Source organism: Nomascus leucogenys, unplaced genomic scaffold, assembly GCF_006542625.1.
Source record: "Nomascus leucogenys isolate Asia unplaced genomic scaffold, Asia_NLE_v1 Super-Scaffold_285, whole genome shotgun sequence".
In the NCBI taxonomy this organism is placed as follows: Eukaryota; Metazoa; Chordata; class Mammalia; order Primates; family Hylobatidae; genus Nomascus; species Nomascus leucogenys.
In genome coordinates, this window is record NW_022095770.1 from 3,157,675 (window position 1) to 3,185,618 (window position 27,944).

The following is a 27,944-nucleotide window of genomic DNA, read 5'->3' on the forward strand; positions in this document are numbered from 1 at the left end:
GTAGCTGGGATTACAGTCACGCGCCACCACGCCCCGCTAATTTAGTATTTTTAGTAGAGACAGGGTTTCTCCTTGGTCAGGCTGGTCTGGAACTCCCGACTTCAGGTGATCCACCCGCCTCGGTCTCCCAAAGTGGTGGGATTACAGGTGTGAGCCACCGTGCCCAGCCCTGAAATAGTCTTAATTGCTTGTTTTTCTTTTCTGTCTGAGGTGTGCTTTTTAAAATCTCTATGGAGATGGAGAAGACTGACATTCTCTGGCCTGATGGGAAAGCCTCTCATTAAAACTGTGTCTGTGCTTTGTGGGCTGAAAGCATGAAACACTGGAAATTTTAAACAAATGGGTGTGAATGTGTTAAGAAACCAAGAGAGTCCAGCCCTTTTTTACCAGACTGTATGGCCTCAGATCAGCAAGGGAAGTATTGAGCTTAGGGACACTAAGTAATGGAGTGGGCAGGGATGAGAGGGCACATAGCATGTGGTGATCTCTTTCCATGTCAAGGCTTGTGTGTTTCTGGCACTGGGTCTCACTGTGTCCCCAAGGCTAGAGTACAGTGGCACAATTATGGTTCACTGCAGCCTCAACCTCCTGGGCTCAAGTGATCCTCCCACCTCGGTCTCCTAAGTAGCTGGGACAACAGGCTTGGGCTGCCACACCTGGCTAACTTTTTATTTTTTGTAGAGACGGGGTTTCCTTTGTTGCCCAGGCTGGTATTGAACTCGCTCAAGCGAGCCTCCCACCTGGGCCTCCCAAAGTGCTGGGATTATAGGAGTGAGCCACTGTGGCCAGCCCTCAGTGTCAAGACTTTCTGCACCATCTCTACACTGACAGCTCCCTAATTTATATTTCTTTCTGGACTCATCCCCTAACTCCAGAATCATATATCCAGCTATCTGGTATACATACGCAGTTGGATGTCTAATAGGTGTTTTTTGTTGTTGTTGTTTTTTTCTGAGACGGAGTCTTGCTCTGTCGCCCAGGCTGGAGTGCTGGAGGGCTGGAGTGCAGTGGCACGATCTCGGCTCACTGCAAGCTCCTCCTCCCGGATTCACGCCATTCTCCTGCCTCAGCCTCCTGAGTAGCTGGGACTACAGGCGCCCGCCACTACACCCGGCTAATTTTTTGTATTTTTTAGTAGAGACGGTGTTTCACTGTGTTAGCCAGGATGGTCTCATCTCCTGAGCTCGTGATCACCCGCCTCGGCCTCCCAGAGTGCTGGGATTACAGGCGTAAGCCACCGCGCCCAGCCCAGTCTTCTTCTCTTTGTCACCCCATATCTGATTAGTCAGCCAACCCTACTGCCTTTCAAAATGTATGTCCAAGGCTGGACGTCGTGGCTCGCGCCTGTTATCCCCAGCACTTTGGGAGGCCAAGGCAGGCGGATCACAAGGTCAGGAGATTGAGACCATCCTAGCTAACATGGCGAAACCCCGTCTCTACTAAAAATACAAAAAATTAGCCAGGCGTGGTGGCAGGCGCTTGTAGTCCCAGCTACTCGGGAGGCTGAGACAGGAGAATGGCGTGTACCCGGGAGCAGAGCTTGCAGTGAGCCGAGATCCCGCCACCGCATTCCAGCCTGGGTGACAGAGGGAGACTCCATCTCAAAAAAAAAAAAAAAAAAAGTATGCCCAAAATCCCACAGTTTCTCAACACCTCCACAACTTCCACCCTGGCCTATGCCACACAATCCTATCTCACTTGTTTTAATTGCAGTAACTGTAATTGGTCTCAGTTTCAACCTTTGCCTTCCATCACTTAAGTCTACTCAGCAGCCACAGTGGTCCTGGTAAGATAGGAGTGAGATCATGATCTTTCTCCACTCAGAACCCTCTCATGGCTTCCCATCTCACTTGGAGTAAAAGAAAAATCATTAAGGCTTGTAGGATCTGGCTCCCTGGTACTGCTCTCTGACTTTAGCTCCTACTGTTATTCACTCCTTTCTGTTGGCCTTCAGGCCCTTGCAGTTGCTGTTCCCTCTACCTAGATCCCTCTTCCTTCAGATGTCCACATGACTTCCTCCCTCAACTCCTTCAGCTCTTTACTGTATGTCAGCTGAGACCTTTGGCCCCCCTATGTATACTCACAGCCTTCTCCAAACGGTCTCTTTCCTTTTTTTGCTTAATTTTTCTCCTTAGCATGTATTACCTCTAATTTACCTTATTACCTTATCCTCCCCCACTACAATATAAACTTCATGGTTTTGGGGGGTTTGTTTTTTGAGACGGAGTCTCACTCTTACCCAGGCTGGAGTGCAGTGGTGCAATCTCATCTCACCGCAACCTCTGCCTCCCAGGTTCAAGTGACTCTTCTGCCTCGGCCGCCCGAGTAGCTGGGAGGGATTACAGGCGTGCACCACCACGCCTGGCTAATTTTTGTGTTTTTAGTAGAGACGGGGTTTCGCCATGTTGACCAGGCTGGTATCAAACTCTTGACCTCAAGAGATCCACCTGCCTCAGCCTCCCAAAGTGCTGGGATTATAGGTGTGAGCCACAGCGCTGGGCTGCTTCATGTTTTGTTACTGCCGTATCCTCAGCACCTAGAACCATACCTGCCACAAAGTAGGCATTTAATAAACATTGGTTAAATGATTAAATGAGCTGTTTAGATATATTAAGAGAAAGCATCTATCTACCTTTGACGTTTAGCTTGACTGAGGGTGGCAGTTCTATAAAAAATAGGGCCAGTTGTGGTGGCTCACGCCTGTAATCTCAACACTTTGGGAGGCCAAGGCACGTGAATCACCTGAAGCCAGGAGTTTGGGACAAGCCTGGGCAACATAGTGAGACCCTGTCTCTACAAAAAAATTTAAAAATTATGGCTGGGTGTGGTGGCTCACACCTGTAATCCTAGCACTTTGGGAGGCTGAGGCAGGCAGATCACTTGAGGTCAGGAGTTTGAGAACAGCCTGGCCAACATGGTGAAACCCCTGGTCTACTAAAAATCCAAAAATTAGAGTAGGAGACCGTGTGGCCTAATGGATAAGGTGTCTGACTTCGGATCAGAAGATCGAGGGTTTGAGTCCTTTTGTGGTCATAACGTTTGGCCAGGTGCGGTGGCTCATGCCTGTAATCCCAGCACTTTAGGAGGCCGAGGCAGGCGGATCACCTGAGATCAGGAGTTTGAGACCAGCCTGGCCAACGTGACGAAACCCTGTCTCTACTAAAAATGCAAAAATTAGCCAGGCATGGTGGTGGATGCCTGTAATCCCAGCTACTCGGGAGGCTGAGGCAGGAGAATCGCTTGAACCTGGGAGGCGAAGGTTGCAGTGAGTCAAGATCCTGCCATTGCACTCCACCCTGGGTGACAGAGCAAGACCCCCATCTCAAACAAACAAAAACAAAAATTAGCCAGATGTGGTGGTGCACACCTGTAATCTCGGCTAGTTGGGATGCTGAGACAGGAGAATCGCTTGAACCCGGGAGGCAGAGGTTGCAGTGAGCCAAGATCAAGCCACTGCACTCCAGCCTGGGTAGCAGAGTGACGCTCTGTCTCAAAAAAAAAAAAAGAAAAAAAAAAAATTAGCCGAGCATTGTGGTGCATGCCTGTAGTCCTAGGTACTTGGGAGGCTAAGGCGGGAGGACTGAGCCCAAGAGGCTGAGGTTATAGTGAGCTATGATCACACTACTGAACTGCAGCCTGGTTGATAGAGCAAGACTCTGTCTCTAAAAAAATAGTGAAACCTAGAGAAGAGTAACATTGTCTAGGAACACATTTGAACATACCATCTGGAAGGAATTAAGGAGGAAGTGACAACTGAGGTGGGCCTTGAAGGTTGAGATCAAAGGACATTTCAGGCAGAGGTAAGAACATTGCAGCTGGGCACAGTGGCTCACACCTGTAATCCCAGCACTTTGGGAGGCCAAGGCGGGCAGATCACGAGGTCAGGAGATCGAGACCATCCTGGCTAAGACGGTGAAACCCCGTCTCTACTAAAAATTAAAAAAAATAGCTGGGCATACTGGCAGGCGCCTGTAGTCCCAGCTACTCGGGAGGTTGAGGCAGAATGGCGTGAAACCGGGAGGCAGAGCTTGCAGTGAGCCGAGATCGCGCCACTGCACTCCAGCCTGGGAGACAGCGAGACTCTGTCTCAAAAAAAAAAAAAAAAAAAATTAGCTGGGCGTGGTGGCATGTGCCTGTAGTCCCTCCTAATAGGGAGGCTAAGTCAGGACAGGAGAATCACTCAAACCCAGAAGGCAGAGGTTGCAGTGAGCTGTGATCTCACCACTGCACTCTAGCCTGGGTGACAAGAGCGCAACTCCGTTTCAAAAAAAAAAAAAGGATGTAATTGTAGAAAATGGGAGAAGTTCCTTGAAGTGTAATTCTGGATAGTGGAGGATGTAGGGGATAAAACAGATTGAGGCCAGATTATAAAGGTCTGAAGGCCCAATTAAGGAATGTATAATTTATCAGCCTTGGTGAAACATCAGAGGATTTCCACCAAAGTATAGAATGATTAGATTTGTGTATCTGAAAGCTAACTTCGATATTTGTGTCTCTGCACCAAAAGCCGAAGGCCAACTTGAAGGCTGTTAGTACAGGTGTGAGATGATGAGTGGTTAAGATACTAATAGTATGGGGATATAGAGGGAATGACAGGAGGAGACTCAGCTATTAAGAGCAAAATTTCTGGTGTGAAACTGCAAATAGCAATCACAGTTCTCCCATTTAGTGGCTGTGTGTTACTTAACCTCTACCTCAGGTTGCTTATCTGTAAAATGACTATACTAATACCTTACTTCACAGGGTTATTGTGAGAATTAAATGAGATCCATGTAAAATGTTTATCATAGCATGTCGCACCTAGTAATTCTTGATAATGTAGTTATCACATTATTACTAATTGGCAGCATTTGTTGATCAATAGAAAGGGGGGTGAGGGAGAAGGAGGACTTTACTGTCAAATTTCTAAGACTAACCAGATGGCAATTCCATGAATAAATTACATGTTTTCTTCCTCTCTAGCCCAATTGCGGTTCCAGGCCAGCACCTTCAGTATCACCTGGAAACTTGTTAGATATGCAAATTCTTGGCTTCCCACCCAAGACCTAATGAATAAGAAACTGTGGGGTGAGATGCAGCACGTGGTGTTTTAACAAGCCCTCCAGGTGATTCTGATGTACTTCAAGTTTGAGAACCACTGCTTGGGACTCTACAACTGGGGTTGGTTGACTTTTTTTTTTTTTAAAACGGGGTCTGGCTGTGTTGCCCAGGCTGGAGTCCAGTAGCTGTTCACCGACATTATCATACTGAATTGTAGCCTCGAACTCCCAGGCTCAAGTGATACTCCTACCTCAGCCTCCTGAGTCACTGGGACTACAGGTATGCACCACCATGCCTGGCTAATTTTTACATTTTGTAGACATGGGGCCTCACCATGTTGCCCAGGCTGGTCTCAAACTCCTGGGCTCAAGTGACCCATCCACCTTGGCATCTCAACGTGCTGGGACTACAAGCATGAGCCACTGTGCCTGGTCTCAACATTTTTTTTTCTGGAAACTTTACAGCTCTGAAATCCAAAGTCTAGGATTTCACTGCTCCAGACAAAGTAAACATGCTTTTCCCCACCAAAGCCAAAGCTGGAATTTTTGGATTGGAGGTCTGATCCTGATCTCAATACACAGGATGACCTGGCTAAACCACCAGAAAACTGAAACCTGAGAAGAGAAGGTCTTCTAAGAAGGGAAGGGAATTCTTGCTTCCAAACCATTAAGTTTTAAGCTGTGGTGATCCCTGAACTAAGAAATGTAAAGAAGGGAGCTCTCAAAGGCCAAGAGGGGCAAAGTGGAGTTGCCAGCTGTGAGGGAGCCTAGGAAAATTGTGTTTAGGACCATAAATCAAGTCCTTAAGTCTTTTTTTTTTCTTTTTTTTGAGACGAAGCCTTGCTCTGTCACCCAGGTTGGAGTGCAGTGGTGCAATCTCAGCTCACTGCAACCTCCACCTCCTGGGTTCAAGCAATTCTTTTCTGCCTCAGCCTCCCGAGTAGCTGGGATTCCAGGCGCCTGCCACCATGCCCGGCTAATTTTTGTATTTTTAGTAGAGACGGGGTTTCACCATGTTGGCCAGGCTGGTCTCGAACTCCTGACCTCAGGTGATCCGCCCACCTCAGCCTCCCAGAATGCTGGGATTATAGTCACCGTATCTGGATTGAGCCACTGTGTCGGGCCTCCCTAAGCAATTCTGTCCCTAATAAGATAGTGACCATTCTTTTTGCCTTCTGGCTAAGGGTATGGAAAGAGTTAAAGCCAATAATTTCACCACCCCTCTAAGTCTTATAGAATGGCAGAATTCCATTTCTACGACCTACATTCTTTGAAGGGACTATGTCGTGGAAAGAGGACGCAGCAAGCCTTTTCACTTGACCGGGCTTGATTTTCCCAGACCAAAAAATAGAATGGAAATAAATCATCTTTAAGGTCCCTTGCAGCTTTATGACTGTATAAAGCTACGTTTTCCAGCTAACAGTGGGGCAGAAGTAGGTAGAAAAAAGAGGAGACTTGTTTTGGCCACTCCCCAGGGAAAGAGGATTCATCTGGGTGGTTTCCTGAAGCTCTCGGAAAGGTAACTAGAGACTGGAGTTGTGTGGCTGGTATTACCCCAGTCCTGTGGCACTGAAAGGACACCACGGTTGGAGAGGCCGCCTTTGCCTTCTCCGGGAGGACGGAGGATGGGAAACCAGCGTGGAGCCACAGAGGCTTCCAGCTCCGCAGCCTGGCCTGGCTCGGCTCAGCTTTTTCTGGCAGAAACCATGCCCTGCGTTCCAGGCTTCCGCGAGCAGGATGCTAGTGTGCTGCTCTCCTGCTCCCCTCTGCAGGGGCCTCTCAGAGAGTAGGACACACCCTCCTTGCCTATTTTTCCCCCCTATTAAAAATCACAACTCAAATTTGGGTATTTTTCTCCCTGTGCTAGCCCCGCCAAAACTTTCGGCGCGTTCCGCCCACTCCACGTGGACCTCCCTTCCCTGTCCCAGCAGCCCCTGCGAGAACCCTCACCCCAACATGTGACCAATTGTTATGTTTCCTTCCTGGAGCTCTCTTTCAGCTGGCACCAGCTAACGACTGAACAAAAGTGCCCTCTTCAGGGTGAATGTGAGGCAGCAGCTTGAGGGGAGGAAAGCTGATGAGGGCTCAAGTACAATAGGGGAATGCGGCTGCCTCTGCTTAAAATGATTTCATATCTACATAGCTCCCTGGCTAAGGATTACACGATCAAGTGATGAGACAAATGCAAGAGAAGGATATCATCAAATAAAACTACTTTGGGATGGAGTTGAATAAAGTTTTAATTTCCAGCTGCAAAGTTGGTTACCTCTACTCCAACTCCATTTCCCGTTGAGTTCATGATGTTGGCAGAGCACTCAGATCCTCCCATTCCAGACAAGAGCCAAGAATGCCCTAATTATGGGCTGGGTGATGGGAACAGGGCCTCCTCTGGGTGGGTGAGCTGCTTTTTGCTCATTACCACCACCCCCTTCCCCAGCAACACTCTAGTTGTCTCTTTATGAGCTTGGACTCCTCAAGCTGACATAGTTTCCAAAATGGAATCTCTCCCTCTCTCAGCATTGGGGAACATTTTCCGTGGATGGGAAGAGCCCCAGGAGATCATGTTGGAGGAAGGAGGAGTAGGGCGGGGCAGCAAAAATTAGTCCAGTGGGAAGCCTTGGTACATGGAACAAGGGGGCTAACCAGGGAAAGTTAGAAAATAGGTCAAAGGAAGCCACACAGAGGGAACTAGTTTCCTTGGAAAAAATTCTAAGCTTTGTCCATTTTTCACCTCACTCTTATCCCCTACAGGAGATGTGGGATTGGTGGATTGGGTAGGGAACTGGGGGTGAGGGAATGTTCAAGATCGGAGGCTGACTTGGGGAAGGATTTGTGGGCAAGGCTCAGAGAAGGAAAACTAGGACTAAGTAGTGCAGGTAGGGAGGGGTAAATTTAAAATCAGAATTATTGTGGGGCCATTTCTTCCTCCAAGGTCATAGGGGTCATGAACAGTGGATGGTCCAGAAGCTACAAGCCTGGGAGCCCTAGGAGGGGGATCTCGTAGCCAGGAAGCACACTACCCAGGGGCATGTTAAACAGTAATTTGTGGAAGACAATGGAAGGAGTCCTGGGGCACCTATTTTTCCGTGTGTGTGTGTGTGTGTGTGTGTGTGTGTGTGTGTGTATTTCAACTTTTATTTTAGATTCGGGGGTACGTATGCAGGTTTGTTACAAGGGTATATTGTGTAATGGTGAAGTTTGGGGTATGATTGAACCTGTCACCCAGGTAGTGAGCATAGTACCCAATAGGTAGTTTTTCAATCCTTGCTGGGGCACCTGTTTTCAAGGGAAACAGCCCAAAAGCGATCAAACTAGAATGTTGAGGACTCTAGCCAGGACATTTGCTCCCCTATAACTCAGCATCTGTCAGCGCTCCCATTACCAGGTGCTATTTCCAGAGTCCTGGGCTTAGGGAGAGGGAAAGGGAGGGGCGGAGGTGGAGAGGCAGAGGGAGACCCGATGGGCTCCTCCCCCAGCACAACTGCAATTCCAGCTTTTAGCCACTCAGGGGCTCCCAAGCTCAACCACAGCCCCAGCGTAAGGAGGGAAATTGAGTTAACAAGCCTCCAGAGGACACCTTGGGTCATCAGGGATGACCCTGAGCAGAGGGGTGACCCAGGAGTCATGTGCTCTGAAGCTACAAGCCAATGAGAAGGCCTCCAGCCTTAACCTTTCTCTCTAAAAGGGACTTAGGGCACTGAGAACTCACTCCCCACCTCTTACCCTCACCCCCTTCTCTGTGGTCATTTCCTCCCCCCGCGTTTCCTTCCCCTCCCCCATCCTCGTGGTGGGAACCATCCCCCAGCCTGTCAGAGTCCTGAGGAATGTTTTTGCCTTGACTGGGCGCCAAGCTGTGGACTTCCTGGGCTTTGGGGTGGGACTTGGCCAAGGGGAAACCCTTTGGACCCAAGAGCCACTCAGTTCTGCACAGCCTGCTGGCTTTCTCTCTCTCTCTGCTAAGCAAAAGGCTCATCCATCACTTTGTGTCACGACTGCCTCATTTCCTTCCCCCACAATAGGATTTCCTTGCCAGGGCAAATCACACAATCTGGAAGCAGTGGTCATCCTAATCACTGTGGCTTATAGTGGGAGAGAGGGAAAGCACCTATTTCAGAAGCTGCCTTCTCTGTTCCAGAAGGCCAGTAGCTGGAAGGAGGGATTCAGTTGCCAGGGTCTTGAGGTAAGGACTTTGTAAATGGTAATTAATCTTGGGGGCTCCTTCTGGATCCTTCTCAGAACCCTTGAGTCTAAAGAAGTACAGGGTCTCTATATAGTTAAGCCTGGGAGTAAGTGGATTTCTGCATATCTGACCTTTACCCAGCCTTCATTTCCCTGAAATAAATCAGCTGAAATCCAAACTCACTCTTCCACATCATCTTTCCAGTCCCCTGCAGCAGACCAGTGTAGGTTCAGCAAGAACAGGGAGCAGGCAGAAACCACTCCCAAATCTCATTAATAGAGACTGGGCCTGTCAGGGACCACTGGCTCCTCTCCAAGGGGTCACTGCTCAGGTGTTTTTGCATTTGATCTCTTCTGATCTCTTGTCCACAAAAAGCCCTCAAATGACAAAGTGAGAACATAGTCCTGTGGCATCCCCTGCCTCAGGGTCCAGTCCCTCAGTGCCACTTTTGCAGCCTGTCTGCCTGATGTCATCATCTGTAGACCTGTGCCAGATTCCCAAGTTCCTATCTTGAAACCTCAGCCCCCGCACCCAGGGCCTAGGGGAGAGCCAATGTAGGTCACTGCAGCTGAGCCTGCAGGGCTGTCTGCTCCTTGAGCCCAGAGCCTTTCAGGCACAGAGAGAAAGCCTTGCAGAGAAGCAAAAGAAAGGGCTCTGTGAGAATCAGAGAAAAGCTTATTCCTCAAAAAATGAAGCAGGGAGAGGCCGGGAGTCAGCTGCTCAGACTGAGACAGTAACAGGAGTTCTGCTCCTGAGAACTGCCTGTGATGGGGAGAAAGCCCAAGGAGAGGGGCTGGGCATGGCTCGCATCCCTCCCAACCCCCTAACCCCCATTTGCCTGGGTCAGGGAACCCGTTGGATCTGGTGTCCATCCCTCATTCTCTACTCTCTTTCCAGGCTCAGGTTTCATTCTCAGGAGCTTTTGTGATTTGCCTTAGGGACCCTTTGTTTCCTCTGGCCACAGTTTCTGGGTCTCAGGAAGGTGGAGTAGGCCAGGGATGACCCCGCCCTCCCCTATTGAAAGACTTTTCCTGCTTGTTATCTGCTAAACTCATTTTACCCAGGGAACTTCCAACCTTCTGGGACCTCATTCCTTCTCTTGGTCTCCCTACCCTGGCATCTGAGATCTCAAGGAGTGAGTGTTTGTGTTTGCCTGTGTGCATGGTCCTCATCTTCTTTTAGTTACTCATGGGAAGTCAAGAGCCTATGCCTGGCCAGGCACGGTGGCTCAAGCCTGTAATCCCAGCACTTTGGGAGGCCGAGGTGGGCGGATCACGAGGTCAGGAGATCGAGACCATCCTGGCTAACATGGTGAAACCCCGTCTCTACTAAAAATACAAAAAAAAAATTAGCCGGGCGTGTTGGCGGGCGCCTGTAGTCCCAGCTACTCAGGAGGCTGAGGCAGGAGAATTGCGTGAACCCGGGAGGCGGAGCTTGCAGTGAGCCGAGATCGCGCCATTGCACTCCAGCCTAGGGGACAGAGCAAGACTCCGTCTCAAAAACAAACAAAAAAAAGAGCCTATGCCCGTTAACTAACTTGGGGTCCCCATGGCCAGCAAAAATAGATAAGGGCTTAATTTCTACCTCCAGCCTCAAAACAATTTAAGCCACAATCATTTGTCCTAATAGGAGCCCTGAGACAGGAAGTAGGTAAGATAGAGAAAGGATAAACAAATAAAATTCTAACCTTTTATTTCTTTCATTCTTCCCTCACCCAGTACCTTCCACTCTTCTTTGAGATCTCAGCTACTCATTAGCCTACTACTGTTGTGCCATTTGCCTGCATTTCCAGAATCTGCACACAGGAGGCACTCAATAAATGCTTTTTACACTGAGTCAAACTAAATCTGATTATGCCCTGTGGCTGGACTTTGAGATGAAGCAGCACAAAGGGGGAAGGTAGACATGCCCCTAGATCTTTTTTTTTTTTTTTTTTTGAGACAGGGTCTCACTCTGTCGCCCAGGCTGGAGTGCAGTGCGTGATCTTGGCTCATGGTAACTTCCACCTCCCAGTTCAAGGAATTCTCCTGCCTCAGCCTCCTGAGTAGCTGGGATTACAGGCACACACCACACCTGGCTAATTTTTGTATTTTTTTGTACAGACAGGGTTTCACCATGTTGACCAGGCTGGTGTCCAATGCGTGGCCTCAAGTGATCCGCCTGCCTCAGCCTCCCAAAGTGCTGGGATTACAGGGATGAGCCACCACACCCAGCTGACATGTCCCCAGATCTTGGGCTAGATTCTTCTAGAGGACTGATTGCTAGGGACCAAAGACCTAGAGCAGTGGGTCTCAGGCTTCCCAGAATCCCAAGGGCCTTAACAAAACTCAGATTGCTGGGCTTTGCTCCCAGAGCTTCTGATTCAATCGGCCTGGGATGGGGCCTGGGAATTTTGCATTTCTAACATGTTCCCAGGTGACCCTGATCCCTCTGCTTATCTTGAGAACCATCGTCTTAGAGAACCCCAGCCCCTCACCCCACTGTTTACCATGAGGACTTGATTGGTTCCATTTTTTTTTTTTTTGAGACAGGGCCTCGCTCTGTTGCCCAGGCTGGAGTGCAGTGGCGTGATCTTGGCTCACTACAACCTCCGCCTCCCGGGTTCAAGCGATTCTCATGCCTCAGCCTCCCAAGTAGCTGGGATTACAGGCACCCACTGCCACGCCTGGCTAATTTTTTTTTTATTTTTTGTAGAGACAGGGTTTCACCATGTTGGCCAGGCTGGTCTCAAACTGACCTCAAGTGATCCGCCCACGTTGGCCTCCCAAAGTGCTGGGATTACATGGTTCCAATTTTATATAGGAGGAAGGAACTGGTACCACCCTAACCAGTACAGAGATCTTAGAGAGGGTGAGGGTAGGCGTAGGTGGGTCTCTGATTATCCATTCTGTCTCTTTTTAAATAGTCCATTGATTCCATCCTTATTGAAAGTCACTTCCCCAAAACATGTTTTGCAGCAGCAACAGGAGCACTAGGAATTTCCTGTGACGAGGCAGCGCCAGTGCTGGGGAGGGGTGGAGGCAGTGCTGAGCGAGCGCCTTCCCTTGGCTCGGGCAGGGCCACGTGCCCCACCCCCTCGCTTGCACATGTCTCCACCGCCACCGCCGCAGCAGCCGGGCTGTTTATGAGCGAGTTGTTGTGGTAGAAATGGAGCAGGCTGCACATGCCCGGGCCATGTGACCCCGGCAGCCCGCGTGAGCCTCGAGCCGGCACAAACACACTGGGCCCCTACCTCCACGGGCCAGAGAAACAGGAGGCAAGATGAGGAAGGAGGGAAAGCGCGCGGGGCTCCCTTCTTGTCTCCTTGCGCTTTATCCTGCTTCTGTCTCCTTTTGTCTCTCCTGAGCCACCAGGGGAGCAAACACCCAGAAAAGAAACATGGTCTGCCCAAGCATATTTTCCTCCCAGGCAGCCCCTTGGTGTTTTCACAACCCAGAACCCTAAGCCTCGAACAAAGGACCTTCCCAAGCCAAGAACACAGAACAGCCCACCCCAGCCCTCATGGTGATGTGCTGATGTCAGCCCAGAGCCAAGACTTGGCTTCCCTGTAGCTTGGGCTCCCCAACCCAGGCTACCCTGTCCCCTCTTTCTAGGAAGGAGGATGACACACACACACACAGCAAGTGCCCACTCCTGGGTCAGAACAAGGACAGTTCAGGGATTTGGGGACATGAAGCAAAGGTTCTGCAACAGTGGTCTGTGAGGTTAGTGGACCGGAAAGGGAAAGTCCCTCTGCTATGGAGATGGGGAAGAGCCGAGGGCTGGAGGAAACCTAGAAGGGCTTTCCCAATAACCCATGTGTAGCTGCGGAACAAATGCGGGTGCAAAAGGCAAATTCAGCCTCCATCCCTCATTGAAGTGCCCCCTTCCGTCTGCCCGGCCCTCTAAGCCCCACTGGTCCTTTTCTGGGCACTCTAACCACAGACCCCCACTTCTGGCCCTCTGCTTCTGCCCCCTACTCGTGACCCCATTTCTAAGCCACGGTGCCTCTTGCTGGGATATGAGACTATGCTAGAGTCAGGGGGACAGTAGGTTAGCAGGAACAAGCAAATGAAATGAGCACGACCCACATTTCCTCATCGCACCAAAACTTCGCAGATCCTGCATTGCAGAGCTAGCGCTTTTTTTTTTTTTTTTTTTAATCTCCGCTGGGCCCCTACACACGTCTGCATTTTTGCAACCAGCACAGATTTTTTTTTCCAGGGTGCAAACTGCGCATTCTAATGAGCCAAAGCTCCTTCCTGCGGCATTGAAAATCTCTTTGGAAAATTGCTTCTTCCCCACTTGCCCTCCCCCCAATTTAGAAGAGGAGGAGGGATCCCAAATTTGTGAAGTCGCATCCTCTCTCTCTCCTTCTCCTGCCCCCCCTCCCCCAAGATACCGCAGTCTTTCCAGCCCAACTAACAGCTGCAGACCAGGGGAGAGGAGTGGGAGGAGGGAAAGTAAGCCTTGTTCCTTCTTTCCACTCAGGCTGAGCTGGCCGGGCGGGGGTTGCTTTTTTCCCTGGGTAGCCCATTGCAACCCCCCTTTCCTCCCCATCCCAGCCAGTGTTTATGTAAGCCTCCCAGAAGCTACACAAGGCCCCTAATGCCTGCCCAGGCCACTGCTCCTCCGAGGTCCATTCTGCTCACGAGGACTGTCATGAGCCTCTGACCTCCCCAGGCAGCTGCATGGCGATCTGCAGAGGCCCAAAGGATGGAGAGACACCGGATGAGGAGAGGGTTTGAGATGGAGCTTGGGATAAAGGGTGGAGATGGAAGCAGATGCAGAGCACCCCCTCTCCCTTTCCCCCACCTCTCCCACATTCTCCCTGCATCTGAGTTCTACAGAGGCTCAAGGGCAGCCAATGGGCAGGTGCAGGGGCCTGGAAGATGACACCACTGTGGCTCCAGCAGCATGGCAAAGATTGGGCAGGAGGCCTTAGCATAGCATGTACTGGATGCCAGAAAAAGGGTCATCTGGGGCTTAGTCTCCACTGCCAAGGACAATCCATGCCTCCTCCAGGATCCTGTGATGTGGGTGAGATCCTGGGTTCTGAGAGGGGGGACCCTTCTTCAGGTTCTTCAAAGCATCTGCTGAAGAAGCATTGATTGGCCCAGGACAGTGGCTTTCAGAAGGGCTGGTTTTAGAGGTGCACATTGCTCAAGCAGGTAAATGGGGAAGTGGGATGCTGTTTCCTTAAGGCTTTGGACACAACTTTTGTTGGTCCTTGGTGGCCTTCCACACGCTCCCTCAACCAATCTTCTTAATACAGTCCCTGGAAGGAAGCACCATGGGACTTTAGAGGGCCCTGACCTACTTGCCCCACTCCCCTCACCACCAGCAGCAGACCCCAAATCAGAGGGTTTGGGTAGAGAAGAGAGTTCAGACGCCTGCTTCTGTTAGTCACCTCTATAGCAGTCTGTGGTTTGTGCACCCTGTTCCCGCCCTTTCTACTTTTAGAACCAGATGAGAGAAATGTAGGACGGGGAGTGGGAAGAGTTTAGGGGAAGAGGAAATGTGCCTGGGGTTAAGAGAGAGATTTTGGAAAACCGAGGTACTCCCCGGGACAGGAACAAGGGGTGCTTCAGGCTTCTGTTCTTGGTGATATATCCCACTTCCAAGCATCACCATTGCTTCGGAAACACCAGGATGAGTTTGCTGCTCAGACATTCCCCTAGGGTGGCAGTAATCTGTCTCTCTAGGAGGGGCAGTCTTGCTAGTAGAAAGAGTTTCATCTTCAGGACTGGGGTTGAATCCCCAGCATTGCCATTTTCATTGTGACACTGACAGTGGTAGTTCCAACAGATAGCTGGAGGGGGGATTTAGCCCCTCCAATAATCTCCATCAGCGCTATCATTCTTTGATGGACATCTTCTCAGTCTTAAGTGCTATGCAAATTACAGCTTCAAGACTAATCACCTAGACCCTCTGGCACCCTGGGCAAGTTAATAAAGTTCTCTAAGTCTCAGTTTCCCCATCTCTAAAATAAGAATGAGACCTACAGCATAGGGTTGTTGTGAATATTAAATGAGATAATGTGTACAAAGCACTTTGCACAGTGCCTGGCATACGGTTGGTACTTAATACATATTTATGGCTTCCTTTCCTTGGAAAAAGCAGTAGTGAGGTAAAGATAGAATCTGAGGCAAAACACATCCATGGAACCCAGCCCTGGCTCCTGCCTCGCCCTTTCTTTCTCCATCCCCCTCCCCCCACCACACTGAGAAACAAGTTAGCTCAGACTCTGTCCTTCCTGTGGCATGTTCTTAAAGTTCTCCCCAAAACATCCAGGCTTTGGGTGGGGTAGGGAAAGATAGCTGGCCTTTTAGAGACAAGGAAAAGGCTTTAGGAGGGCAGGGAGTGAGTCTCTCCCAGGCACATGGCTGGTTCCCTGATTCAGGGGCATCCCCAGCATTTCTATACCAGGTTTGCATCACCTGGGCAGACAGGTTTCTACTCTGGGCAATGGTTCCTTGGTGAGAAAGGAGGGGGATGGGAAGGCACCTACAGAAGCCTGACCTGTTTCCAGCAAGGACCCACCCTCAGTCAGTCACTCAGTCAGTCAGTCAGTCAGTCAAGCAGTTGGCCCAAGATTTAGGCCACCCAGAATTTGCACAGGGCGTTGCCCTGTTAGACAGAACAACCTACTGAAAGGGAGAAGAGATCTCAGATCAAACACGCACACCCACACACACAGCATTCACACTCACACACAAACATGCAGTCTCACTCATAGTCATAGAATCACACATACACACACACGTGCACACATCCATAACTGACCAGAGCTTAGTGTTCTCAATACCTTTCCTCCTTCTCCTCTGTCTGCTGTCCTCTGCAGTCCAAATAAATCAAGGCAAATTAACGACATATTTGGAAACACACAGGCAGGATCCAACACTGCCCCTAATGGGAAGGTTCGTCCCCAGAATCCCAGACTCGGGAATCCAAGTGGAAGTGTATGCAGAACCAGGCAGTGCCTTGCTGTACCAGGTTGTGAATATGCATCTATTCTACCTGGATCCAATCTGAGTACTATTTATGAAGAGTTAAGTCCTTTCTTGAGTTGAACTGGGCTATGGGAGAAATGGTGTGTGTGTGTGTGTGTGTGTGTGTGTAGAAGTGCACAGCAGGCCGGGCAGGGTGGCTCATGCCTGTAATCCCAGCACTTTGGGAGGCTGAGGCGGGTGGATCACCTGAGGTCAGGAGTTCGAGACCAGCCTGACTAATATGGTGAAACCCCATCTCTACTAAAAATATTAAAAAATTAGCCAGGCGTTGTGGCGTGCGCCTGCAGTCCCAGCAACTTAGGATGCTGAGACAGGAGAATGGCTTAAACCCAGAAGGTGGAGGTTGCAGTGAGCCACTGCACTCCAGCCTGGACGATAGAGTGGGACTCTGTCTCAAAAAAAAAAAAAAAAAAAAAAGGGAACAGCAATGTCCAGCTGGAGGGGTAGGTGAGGAAGGTTGTGTTGAGATGCACCTGTTGTCTTAAGGTCTTACGGTCAAGGTTGAGGTCAAAGAGAAGCCAAGATTCTACTCCGAATCCCCCAGAGCCAGACAACCCAGCCTTTCCCCCCTCCCTTTGGTGGCTTTGGGTCTCATAATTTCTGCCCTTCTCCCAGCAGCTGCTGATAGAGAAAGGAGCAAGGTACACAGACTGACTAGAAGCTTCTGAAGCCAAGAGAGAACCTGCCTTTTCATTCTGTACTCCTCTCACCAGCTGTAGAAGAAAGATGCCCGAATTACTTATTTGTCAGGGAGAAAAGGAGGGGCCCTATAAGAAATGGAAAGGAAGGAAGGAAGGAGCAAGGGGGTAACCCCTCTCCTTTGCCCCCTCCCTCCCAGCCTCTGCCTTCACACCACACACAGACTGCAGAACAACCCAGGTTTTGCCAAGAGGAGAGTCAGGCTGACTGAATTTCAGCTCTCTCTACCTCTGCTCCCTCCTCCTTCTCACTGGTTGCAGCAGGGAAGGAGTCTTGACCCACCCCGGCTCCCACTCCTAGAGGAACAAACATCCAGCAAGTATACAGAGGGTGGGCAGGACCACCACAGCAGCAAACAGAGCTGTGGGCCTTGGGGAGGACCCAGGGCAAGTAAAGGGAGGGTGCTAGTGGTGGTGCTGGGCTGTGGGGAGCTAGATGCAGGCCAGGGGTCCTGATTTTGAGTCCAGCCCTGACAGACACCTGGGCTCTGGCCCTGGCTCTGACTTGGAGTCAAGGTCACAGAGAGCAGGCAAGGGCAGGACAGGGCAATTCACCTCCTAGCTTTCCCTCCAGAGCCCAGAGGGCGGAGGGCGAGGGGGTAGAGGCTGAGAACCAAGTTTTCCTGAAAAGCCTCTTTCCTTGTTTGTTTTAGCCCCTCCCAGTCCCTCCCACACTCTGCTGCAGCTTCCCAACTCTGGGCCAAAGGGCCAGAGAAAAACCCACTGCCCTCTCTCTCCCACTTTTTTTGGGAGCAGGGGAAAAAAGCTAAAGCCTAGCCCATTCTAGGAAGCTCATCTTCTACAAGGAGTCAGAGGGTGAGTGGTCAAGCTCCTGCAGTCAACCTCACTGTCCTCACTACCCAGTTTACTCCTGTGCTCATATTCTTCTTCTTCTTCTTTTTTTTTCTTTTCTTGAGATGGAGCTTCGGTCTTGTTGCCCAGGCTGGAGTGCATTGGCGCGATCTCAGGTCACTGCAACCTCTGCCTCCCGGGTTCAAGCGATTCTCCTGCCTCAGCCTCCTGAGTAGCTGGGACTACAGGCGTGCGCCACCACGCCCAGCTAATTTTTGTATTTTTAGTAGAGACAGGGTTTCTCCATGTTGGCCAGGCTGGTCTCAAACTCCTGACCTTGGGTGATCCACCTGCCTTGGCCTCCCCAAGTGCTGGGATTACAGGCATAAGCCACCACCACACTTGGCCTTTTTTTTTTCTTTGAGATGGACTCTCACTCTGTTGCCCAGGCTGGAGTGCAGTGGCATGATCTTGACTCACTGCAATCTCCATCTCCTGGGTTCAAGCAATTCTTCTGCCTCAGCCTCCCAAGTAGCTGGGACTACAGGCGTGCGCCACCACGCCCAGCTAATTTTGTATTGTTAGTAGAGACGGGGTTTCACCATGTTGGCCAGGCTGGTCTTGAACTCCTGACCTCAGGTGATCTGCCCACTTCAGCCTCCCAAAATGCTGGGATTACAGGTGTCAGCCACCACCCTCGGCATCCCATATTCTTTTTCTCTGCCTTTTCAGTGGCTTCCATGTTTCCCAGGCATCCATCAACACCATCCTAGGAGCTGCCCGTGGAGAAGGGCTTCCTATGTGAAGAAAACCCTCTCTAGAAGCACTGGGACTGGGGAGGAATTAGCGGGAGCAGCAGGTGGCTCAGGCTCCCTCTCCTTTCACTGCCTGAAGAAGCTTCCATCCCCTCCATGCCCCAAGCCCTCTAACATGATAGATCTCCTCTACTTGAGATTTGTTATTACTCATGGGACAGTTGCTGCTCTGAAGGGAAATGCTGGCTGTTTTTTGTTTGTTTGTTTGTTTGTTTTGGAGACGGAGTCTCAATCTAACCCCCAGGCTGGAGTGCAATTGCGATCTCAGCTTACTGCAACCTCCACCTCCCGGGTTCTAGCGATTCTCCTGCCTCAGCCTCCTGACTAGCTCGGATTACAGGCACCCACCACCACATCCGGCTAATTTTTGTATTTTTAGTAGAGACGTGGTTTCACCGTGTTGGTCAGGCTGGTCTCAAACTCCTGACCTCAGCTGATCAACCCACCTCAGCCTCACCAAGTGCTGGGATTACAGGCATGAGCCACAGCGCCCGGCAATGCTGGCTGTTTCTAACCCCTGTTCAGTATTTCACTTGTACATCTACCCACCTCCCTGTTCGGGGTGGGCAGATGAAACTAGCAATGGACGTCTGACCTTGGGCCGGTCACTTCTCCTAAGCCTCCTGTTGCCCACTAGTAAAAAGAGGGAGGCTTCAGATGATCTACATGTTCCCCTCTGAGTAGTAATCTTCTGTGGAATTCATATTTTACCCTCCAGCACCGAGGGGCAGGGGTGTCACTCTGCCCCCACCCCCTGCCTCACCTCTTCCCCATTACTGGAGGACCTCAAAGCACTTTCACTATTAGTTCCCCTCTGTTGTCCTTTTTATTTCCCAGACAAAGGGAAATGACTCACCCCAAAGTCAACTGGAGTGGGTGGAACGGTGTCATACAAGCAAACAGGGAGTCCCTACAGACATCCCTACCTCTGTGGCAACTCCTTCCCCTGGAGATGTTCTCCCTAAGGCGAGTAGAAGGGAAACGGGGTCACATTTCCTTTCCTTCTCTGGACTTTGCCCCGAAGCAGAGGGCAGCCTAAGCTCCTGACTCCAGGGAAATCTCCCTCCCCGGCTTCTCTCTCTCCTGGTCACCAGTAACCTCAGGACGAGGTCAGTCCCGCAATCACGTGAAGTCCTCACGTTTGCAAGGTTTGCAGAAAGGGCCTCTTAGCTTTGATCTCCCAGACAGCAGCCAAGCTTGCCAGTCCCTCCCCAGAAATTCACATGCCCCTGCCATACAGGCTTTCTAAACACGCCACCCTGACTCTTCAGCGCACCCCACCCCACCCCACTCTCAGCTCCTCCCAGGTCCCGGCAAGCGCTTTGCCAGGCAGAAAGGGGAAAGGCACGCAGTACGCCCACTTTGTCAGTGGACTACAAATCCCGACAGTCTTCTTGTTGCGCAGGCGCACAGAGCTCAACGTGCCGGCTGTTGGAAAAGTGTGTCACTGGGGCACGAGGCGCTCCCTGGGATCACATGGTACCTGCTCCAGTGCCGCGTGCGGCCCGGGAACCCTGGGCTGCTGGCGCCTGCGCAGAGCCCTCTGTCCCAGGGAAAGGCTCGGGCAAAAGGCGGCTGAGATTGGCAGAGTGAAATATTACTGCCGAGGGAACGTAGCAGGGCACACGTCTCGCCTCTTTGCGACTCGGTGCCCCGTTTCTCCCCATCACCTACTTACTTCCTGGTTGCAACCTCTCTCCCTCTGGGACTTTTGCACCGGGGCTCCAGATTCGCTACCCCGCAGCGCTGCGGCGCCGGCAGGCAGAGGCACCCCGTACACTGCAGAGACCCGACCCTCCTTGCTACCTTCTAGCCAGAACTACTGCAGGCTGATTCCCCCACACACTCTCTCTGCTCTTCCCATGCAAAGCAGAACTCCGTTGCCTCAACGTCCAACCCTTCTGCAGGGCTGCAGTCCGGCCACCCCAAGACCTTGCTGCAGGGTGCTTCGGATCCTGATCGTGAGTCGCGGGGTCCACTCCCCGCCCTTAGCCAGTGCCCAGGGGGCAACAGCGGCGATCGCAACCTCTAGTTTGAGTCAAGGTCCAGTTTGAATGATCGCTCTCAGCTGGTGAAGACATGACGACCCTGGACTCCAACAACAACACAGGTACTGAGATTCCTTTACTATCATCTTTTCCCTGTCACTGTCTCCCCACCTCCATCTACACCTTATAACAAGAGGAACTTTGTAAGGGACTGGGGAGTCCCTCGGCCCGGAGATTTGCTAACATGCTGCGGGGCTTTAGTGTGGGATTTCCAGAGCGGCTTGTTCGGGCTGGAAATGCTCTCAGAAACGCCCCATCACCACCCCTCAGAGTCCCAAAGCTCCAGTGAGCCTCGAATCCCGGGGCGGGAGGAAATGGAGAGGAGGTACGGGTGGGGAAGCGAAGAATTTAGGGGGACTGGGAGCTTTGGAACAGTGCCCCAAAACGGCTCCATCTGTCCACTACCTGCAGCTGTAGTATGCCTGGCCTCAGAAAACGGACCCTCTCCCCTCTTGTCTTCCCCCTCCTCTAGTTCCTGCAGGCGCGAGGGAATCTGAGAAGCAGCGGCGCGATGGGGCTCAGGGAAGGAGGGGCTGGGAGAATCGTTCGGATCTCACTGGGGAATCCTCAGTGACAGGAGGGAGCGACACTTGAGGAATCCAGAGCGTGGTGCCCGGCCCGAGGGAGGGCACCTACAGGGCCCCGGCCGCTGGGAGGGCTCACATGGCTCTAGAGCCGGGCCCACGTGCTGCGTTTGTTTTCATTCAGCAGAAGCCGTGGCCGCCACCCCATTGGTCGTTGCCTCCCGGCCTCGTTACATAATGAGCTCCGCCCCCCCGGTCGCCCCGGCAACGCGTGTTCCCTTCTCTCCTCCCCTAGGTTGTCCCGTCCCTGCTAGCGTTCGGGGTCCAGCCCACGACCTGGTCGCCGGGGAGGGGCGGGGAGAAGGCGGGGCGACTGCTCTCGATTGACGGGAAGCGAGGAGGGCGGGGCCTCGAGTTCCGGGGTTCCTCGTTGGGGAGCCACGTGCGAGAGGCACACGTGGAGCAGGGACGTGAGGCCGGCTGAGGGCCCAGCTCCCGCCCTGCCCCGCCCCGCCGAGATCTGGGTGAAGCTGGGCTGACTCACCGCCCCCGCCTGCCTCCTTTTCCGGTCCGCCTGCCCGGCCCCTTCCCCCCCATCACCAAAACAAAGTAACATGGAGCCATTCCTGACCTTTCATGGCCTTCTGTTTTACGCTCCCTAAAGAGACCTCACCCCAACCACCCTTCTCACTCCTTTCCACTTCACTCTTATTTGCACCTACTTCACTGTACTGCATTTAGACTCAGCTTCCTCACATTACAAATTCTCTGTTCCCCAAGCTTCTCTTTCCTTAGTTCTGCGAGCACTGCCTTACCCCCATCTCCACCAGACAAGCTGCAGTTTGCCTACTAAGGGCTCCCCAAAGCAACTGCACCCCACAATCATAGCTGAAATGATATTGTCCTCTCTTTTTTCTCACAAGAAGGAAAACTGAGACCCAAAGAGGCGAGTTGATGTCCTCTAGGTCACAAAATAAGTTGGTAGTGATGAGTTTAGACCTATACCTAGACTCAAATTTTGCGTATGTTCCTCACTTCCACGCTGGAAGCCTCTGCATGAAGGTCTCACTTCTTTTTGGGGGATGGGTGAACTAGGTCAAATTCATTTACTGCCAACTAATGATTCCATCCCCCACCTCAGCCCTGAAACCGTGGGAGCTGATCTGTTGTGCAACTATTTTCCAAGGAGCTGGGTTCACCCTGACCAACCTTGAGCTATTTTAGGGCCGCCCTGCCCAGTTTAGTGTGTGTCAGTGGGTGAGCAAGACATGTGCCTCTGCAGACACAGTGGCATGGTATGTGTTAGCTCACACGTGTCCTGGGATCCTCCCTTCTCCCACCCCACCCATGGCAGACCAATCTAGGTGCTTGGCAGAGGTGTGGCAGGCAGGTCACCTTTTTCTCCTGCGAATACCACGGGAGCACAGCCACCTCATTGGCAGTGTAACCAGAGGGTCAAAGTCCCTGAATGGCCAGAGAGCCAAGGTCATTGTACCAGGCTGAGATCTGAAGGTGGAATTTTAGAGCCCTAGGCTGGACAGTTTGTACTTCCACCTCCTGCAACTCGCACCGCGAAGTCCTTTCTGGACACAGAGATAGAGTCCACTGTGGCTCACTCTCTTAAGAGGCCAGGGGAACCAGGCTGGGCAGATTCCTTCCCTTCAGTTCCTTCAGAGAATATATGTCCCAGACTAGGGGGAAAGTGACTGTCTTACTTTTGTAAACCCTCCATTCTCTTTACTGTTTGCTGCCTATCCCTCCATGGTCCATGGTCTCATTCCTGGAATGGTCTTAGTGTTAAAAATCAGCAGCTGGGTTTTTGTTTTTGGAGGACTGGGCACTTTGAATGGTGCTCAGCTGCCCATCCCATCCCCAGATCTTCAACTGACAACTAAGTCATTAGCTGCAGTCGATATTCCCAAGGAAGGCATATAGGGAAGGGGGGCACCTATGCGAGATGCCACAGGGGTCATGCCTCACACTGAAAGCAGAGGCTGAAGGTGTCCTGCAAAGGGTCGTGGGTGTTGCTTGGCCATGCCATGTCTACTGTGTGTTGGGGAATTGCTTATTAACTCCAAGATTAGGGGCTCCACATGGTGAACTGAGTGGCCAGCAGTGTTCTGGGCAGACAGGTGGGGATGAGCACAGTGGCACCCTAGGTCCTGAGACATGGCGGCTGACACCCCTTCCCTTTTGTTCTCTCTCCAGGTGGCGTCATCACCTACATTGGCTCCAGTGGCTCCTCCCCAAGCCGCACCAGCCCTGAATCCCTCTATAGTGACAACTCCAATGGCAGCTTCCCGTCCCTGACCCAAGGCTGTCCCACCTACTTCCCACCATCCCCCACTGGCTCCCTCACCCAAGACCCAGCTCGCTCCTTCGGGAGCATTCCACCTGGCCTGAGTGATGACGGCTCCCCTTCTTCCTCATCTTCCTCGTCATCCTCCTCCTCCTCCTTCTATAATGGGAGCCCCCCAGGGAGTCTACAAGTGGCCATGGAGGACAGCAGCCGAGTGTCCCCCAGCAAGAGCACCAGCAACATCACCAGTGAGTACCTTTCCAGCTGATTCGGGGGAAGGGAAGCAGGCCAGGGCCAGATTGGGAATGGGTTTTTACGTGACACCAGTCTTGCCAGGGCCTATTCTGGCTTCAGGAATTTCTCCTAGAGTGGCACCAGCCCCTCTTCAGCCCAGTCTTGTCCCTCCAGTTGCCCCTCAACACTGGAGTTCCTCCTTAGCTTTTCCCTCCCTGGATCTCCAGCCCAGAAAGCCTCCACACCTCTGGCCACTCAGCCTGGCCTCTCCTGCTCACCTGCTGCCCGTCTCTTCCACAGAGCTGAATGGCATGGTGTTACTGTGTAAAGTGTGTGGGGACGTTGCCTCAGGCTTCCACTACGGTGTGCACGCCTGCGAGGGCTGCAAGGTGAGGCGGACTGGGGGTAAGGGCAGGGGCAGGTGGCCCCCTCCCCCTGGACACAGAGGCCCAGCCATGATGGAGGTGGTCACTAACCGCCCCTGCCCTCCAGGGCTTTTTCCGTCGGAGCATCCAGCAGAACATCCAGTACAAAAGGTGTCTGAAGAATGAGAATTGCTCCATCGTCCGCATCAATCGCAACCGCTGCCAGCAATGTCGCTTCAAGAAGTGTCTCTCCGTGGGCATGTCTCGAGACGGTGAGGCAGCATCCCCACATCCTCCCCCTTTCTTCCGCCCAAAGTTTCTGAATTAATCCTTCCCTTTAAAAAAGTTACAAATGGAGACATATCATACTGTGAATCACATTTGCACAGGGGATGTCCATCCTTCATTTGCTTGGGTCAACATATACTTCTATCCCATTGGTCCCTCGGGTCACCTCCTACCAGCAATCCCTCCTAGGGAAACCCCCTTGATGGGTGGGGCCTTGCTGGTTTTAGTTTTGATGTGAAACCCCAAGCCTTCAGGGCCTTGCCCTTTCAGGAGGAAGGAAGGAAGAGAAGCACGTGAGCGTTGTTGAGAATTTCCTGATGCTGTTCTCATCCTGTTGCAGCTGTGCGTTTTGGGCGCATCCCCAAACGAGAGAAGCAGCGGATGCTTGCTGAGATGCAGAGTGCCATGAACCTGGCCAACAACCAGTTGAGCAGCCAGTGCCCGCTGGAGACTTCACCCACCCAGCACCCCACCCCAGGGCCCATGGGCCCCTCGCCACCCCCTGCTCCGGTCCCCTCACCCCTGGTGGGCTTCTCCCAGTTCCCGCAACAGCTGACGCCTCCCAGATCCCCAAGCCCTGAGCCCACAGTGGAGGATGTGATATCCCAGGTGGCCCGGGCCCATCGAGAGATCTTCACCTATGCCCATGACAAGCTGGGCAGCTCACCTGGCAACTTCAATGCCAACCATGCATCAGGTAGCCCTCCAGCCACCACCCCACATCGCTGGGAAAATCAGGGCTGCCCACCTGCCCCCAATGACAACAACACCTTGGCCGCCCAGCGTCATAACGAGGCCCTAAATGGTCTGCGCCAGGCCCCCTCCTCCTACCCTCCCACCTGGCCTCCTGGCCCTGCACACCACAGCTGCCACCAGTCCAACAGCAACGGGCACCGTCTATGCCCCACCCACGTGTATGCAGCCCCAGAAGGCAAGGCACCTGCCAACAATCCCCGGCAGGGCAACTCAAAGAATGTTCTGCTGGTAAGAGCATGGGGGTGGGCGGGTGCGTTAAGGGTCGGGGGGGCCTGGCAGAATGGACTTAGTGTAGGGCCGCTGGGGGTTCCTGGAGGCTGAGTGTGGGGATAGCGTCTTCCCAGGAGAAAATGTCTTGCCTTGCAGTCTGGGCTCTGCCTGGGAATCTCTGATCTCCACCTGGCACCTAATTGCTACTTTATCTGAAAGATCCATCCTCCAGGGCCACAGCCCCTAGCCCAGGCAGAATATGGGGTCCAGCTCTGCTTGGGGCGTCCATTTGACCCAGCCTGGCTGACACTCCCCTCCTTCAATCCTTTCCTCCCCCAGGCATGTCCTATGAACATGTACCCGCACGGACGCAGTGGGCGAACGGTGCAGGAGATCTGGGAGGATTTCTCCATGAGCTTCACACCCGCTGTGCGGGAGGTGGTAGAGTTTGCCAAACACATCCCGGGCTTCCGTGACCTTTCTCAGCACGACCAAGTCACCCTGCTTAAGGCTGGCACCTTTGAAGTGAGTGACTGTTTATGCTTCCGGTTTGTTTTTGGTTTTTTGAGATGGAGTTTCGCTTGTCGCCCAGGCTGGAGTGCAATGGTGCGATCTCCACTCACTGCAACCTCCACCTCCTGGGTTCAAGCAATTCTCCTACCTCAGCCTCCCAAGTAGCTGGGATTACAGGTGCCCGCCACCACGCTTGGCTAATTTTTATATTTTTAGTAGAGACAGGGTTTCGCCATGTTGGCCAGGCTGGTCTCGAACTCCTGACCCCAGGTGATCCGCCCGCCTTGGACTCCCAAAGTATTGGGATTACAGGCGTGAGCCATTGCACCCAGCCGCTTCCTGCTTTTGACCTTGGGAAGGATCCAACAGAAAGCCCTGGTGTCTGGGGTGGGCAGGACCTCTGAAAGGTTTTGGAACCCAGTATCTTTGTCCTTATAGCCTGATTGGTGGAAGGGGCTGAGCTGCTCCTGCTGCTGCCTCTTGATGGCTGGGACTTCTGTCATCTCAGCTGGAATTTAATCACAACCCATTACACTGAAATAATGCCTTGGGTGCACTGCTGCCTCTATTCTAGACAAGAGCAGATTAACTTTGGTGAGTGCCTTGCCCAAGGTCACAGGTAGTGACAAAGCTGACACTCAGATTCAGGCTTATCGGATCCCAAAGCCATCCTTCCACCTGGGCTCCCTCATTGCCCATTCAGAAACAACCCCCACTCTGCTGAGAAATCGAAGGCAGCACCACTAAACCCTCTGGCAAACTACAGGGGCGATTTGGCCAGTGCTCCTCCCGCCCCACCCAGGATGACTGTTCCCACTCCCCCCTAGGTGCTGATGGTGCGCTTTGCTTCGTTGTTCAACGTGAAGGACCAGACAGTGATGTTCCTAAGCCGCACCACCTACAGCCTGCAGGAGCTTGGTGCCATGGGCATGGGAGACCTGCTCAATGCCATGTTCGACTTCAGCGAGAAGCTCAACTCCCTGGCGCTTACCGAGGAGGAGCTGGGCCTCTTCACTGCGGTGGTGCTTGTCTCTGCAGGTAGGTCAGGCTCTCGCCTGACCCGGGGGAGGAGGCAGACGCAGTTCAATTCAACACACCTTTTATGGAGTACCTACTCTATGCCAGGCCCTGCACCGGGCACTGAGGATACAGACATGATTCAGACACAGTCTAGCTTGGGAAACAGACTCATGCCCGACTAATTATAAAACAGTGAGATAAGTGTCACAGTAGAAGCATGAACCAAGGAAGCACAGACAACTATTTCTGCCTGGGGGAGCTGGGGAAGGAGGTGACACTTGAGTTGGGGCCTCAAAGGACAAGTAAGATGTTGCCAGGCAGAGAAAGGGGGAAGGGCATCCCAGGCAGAGGGAACTACACAGCAAAAAGCAAGGGAGCCTGGCCGTGTTTGGCCTGTTGAGGAAGGGAAGGTGGTCTTACGGGATGGGAGGTGACCAGCCCTGCTGAGCCCACGCTCCCAGCTTTCAGGCACTTCCTGCTCTTGGGGCAGAGGCCTGGGAGAAGGTATGGCACTCCTTCTCCTTCCCCATCGGCCTTCTGGGGGGCTTCAGGGAGAGGCTGCATTGCCTGCCAGGTCCTCGCAGACCTCCGGTTCCTCCTCAGAGGAGCTCGGGGAGTCCGCCTCACTGCTGTCGTCTTCCCCACAGACCGCTCGGGCATGGAGAATTCCGCTTCGGTGGAGCAGCTCCAGGAGACGCTGCTGCGGGCTCTTCGGGCTCTGGTGCTGAAGAACCGGCCCTTGGAGACTTCCCGCTTCACCAAGCTGCTGCTCAAGCTGCCGGACCTGCGGACCCTGAACAACATGCATTCCGAGAAGCTGCTGTCCTTCCGGGTGGACGCCCAGTGACCCGCCCGGCCGGCCTTCTGCCGCTGCCCCCTTGTACAGAATCGAACTCTGCACTTCTCTCTCCTTTACGAGACGAAAAGGAAAAGCAAACCAGAATCTTATTTATATTGTTATAAAATATTCCAAGATGAGCCTCTGGCCCCCTGAGCCTTCTTGTAAATACCTGCCTCCCTCCCCCATCACCGAACTTCCCCTCCTCCCCTATTTAAACCACTCTCTCTCCCCCACAGCCCTCCCCTGGCCCTCTGATTTGTTCTGTTCCTGTCTCAAATCCAATAGTTCACAGCTGAGCTGGCTTCTGTGGTGTGTGCTCGTTTGGGGGGT

General features: G+C 52.4%; 1 protein-coding gene across 1 annotated transcript; it reads left to right on the forward strand.

Annotated features, from left to right (window-relative positions):
• The first annotated feature begins 19,967 nt into the window (after nucleotides 1-19,967).
• On the forward strand, nucleotides 19,968-27,910 carry NR1D1 (nuclear receptor subfamily 1 group D member 1). Its single transcript, XM_030808090.1, has 8 exons — nucleotides 19,968-20,626; nucleotides 23,297-23,635; nucleotides 23,922-24,010; nucleotides 24,114-24,258; nucleotides 24,615-25,258; nucleotides 25,580-25,765; nucleotides 26,581-26,791; nucleotides 27,421-27,910. The coding sequence occupies exons 1-8, from the start codon at nucleotides 20,596-20,598 to the stop codon at nucleotides 27,618-27,620; spliced, it is 1,845 nt and encodes a 614-aa protein (XP_030663950.1). The 5' UTR covers nucleotides 19,968-20,595; the 3' UTR covers nucleotides 27,621-27,910.
• Nucleotides 27,911-27,944: the final 34 nt, after the last annotated feature.

What these genes read in the sequence shown, in the direction of transcription:
- NR1D1 (XM_030808090.1), top strand. Translation starts at nt 20,596, where the DNA reads ATGACGACCCTGGACTCCAACAACAACACAG. An exon ending in ACTCAAAGAATGTTCTGCTG is followed by an intron (nt 25,259 to 25,579) that starts GTAAGAGCATGG and finishes TTCCTCCCCCAG; the next exon opens with GCATGTCCTATGAACATGTA. An exon ending in GGTGGTGCTTGTCTCTGCAG is followed by an intron (nt 26,792 to 27,420) that starts GTAGGTCAGGCT and finishes TCTTCCCCACAG; the next exon opens with ACCGCTCGGGCATGGAGAAT.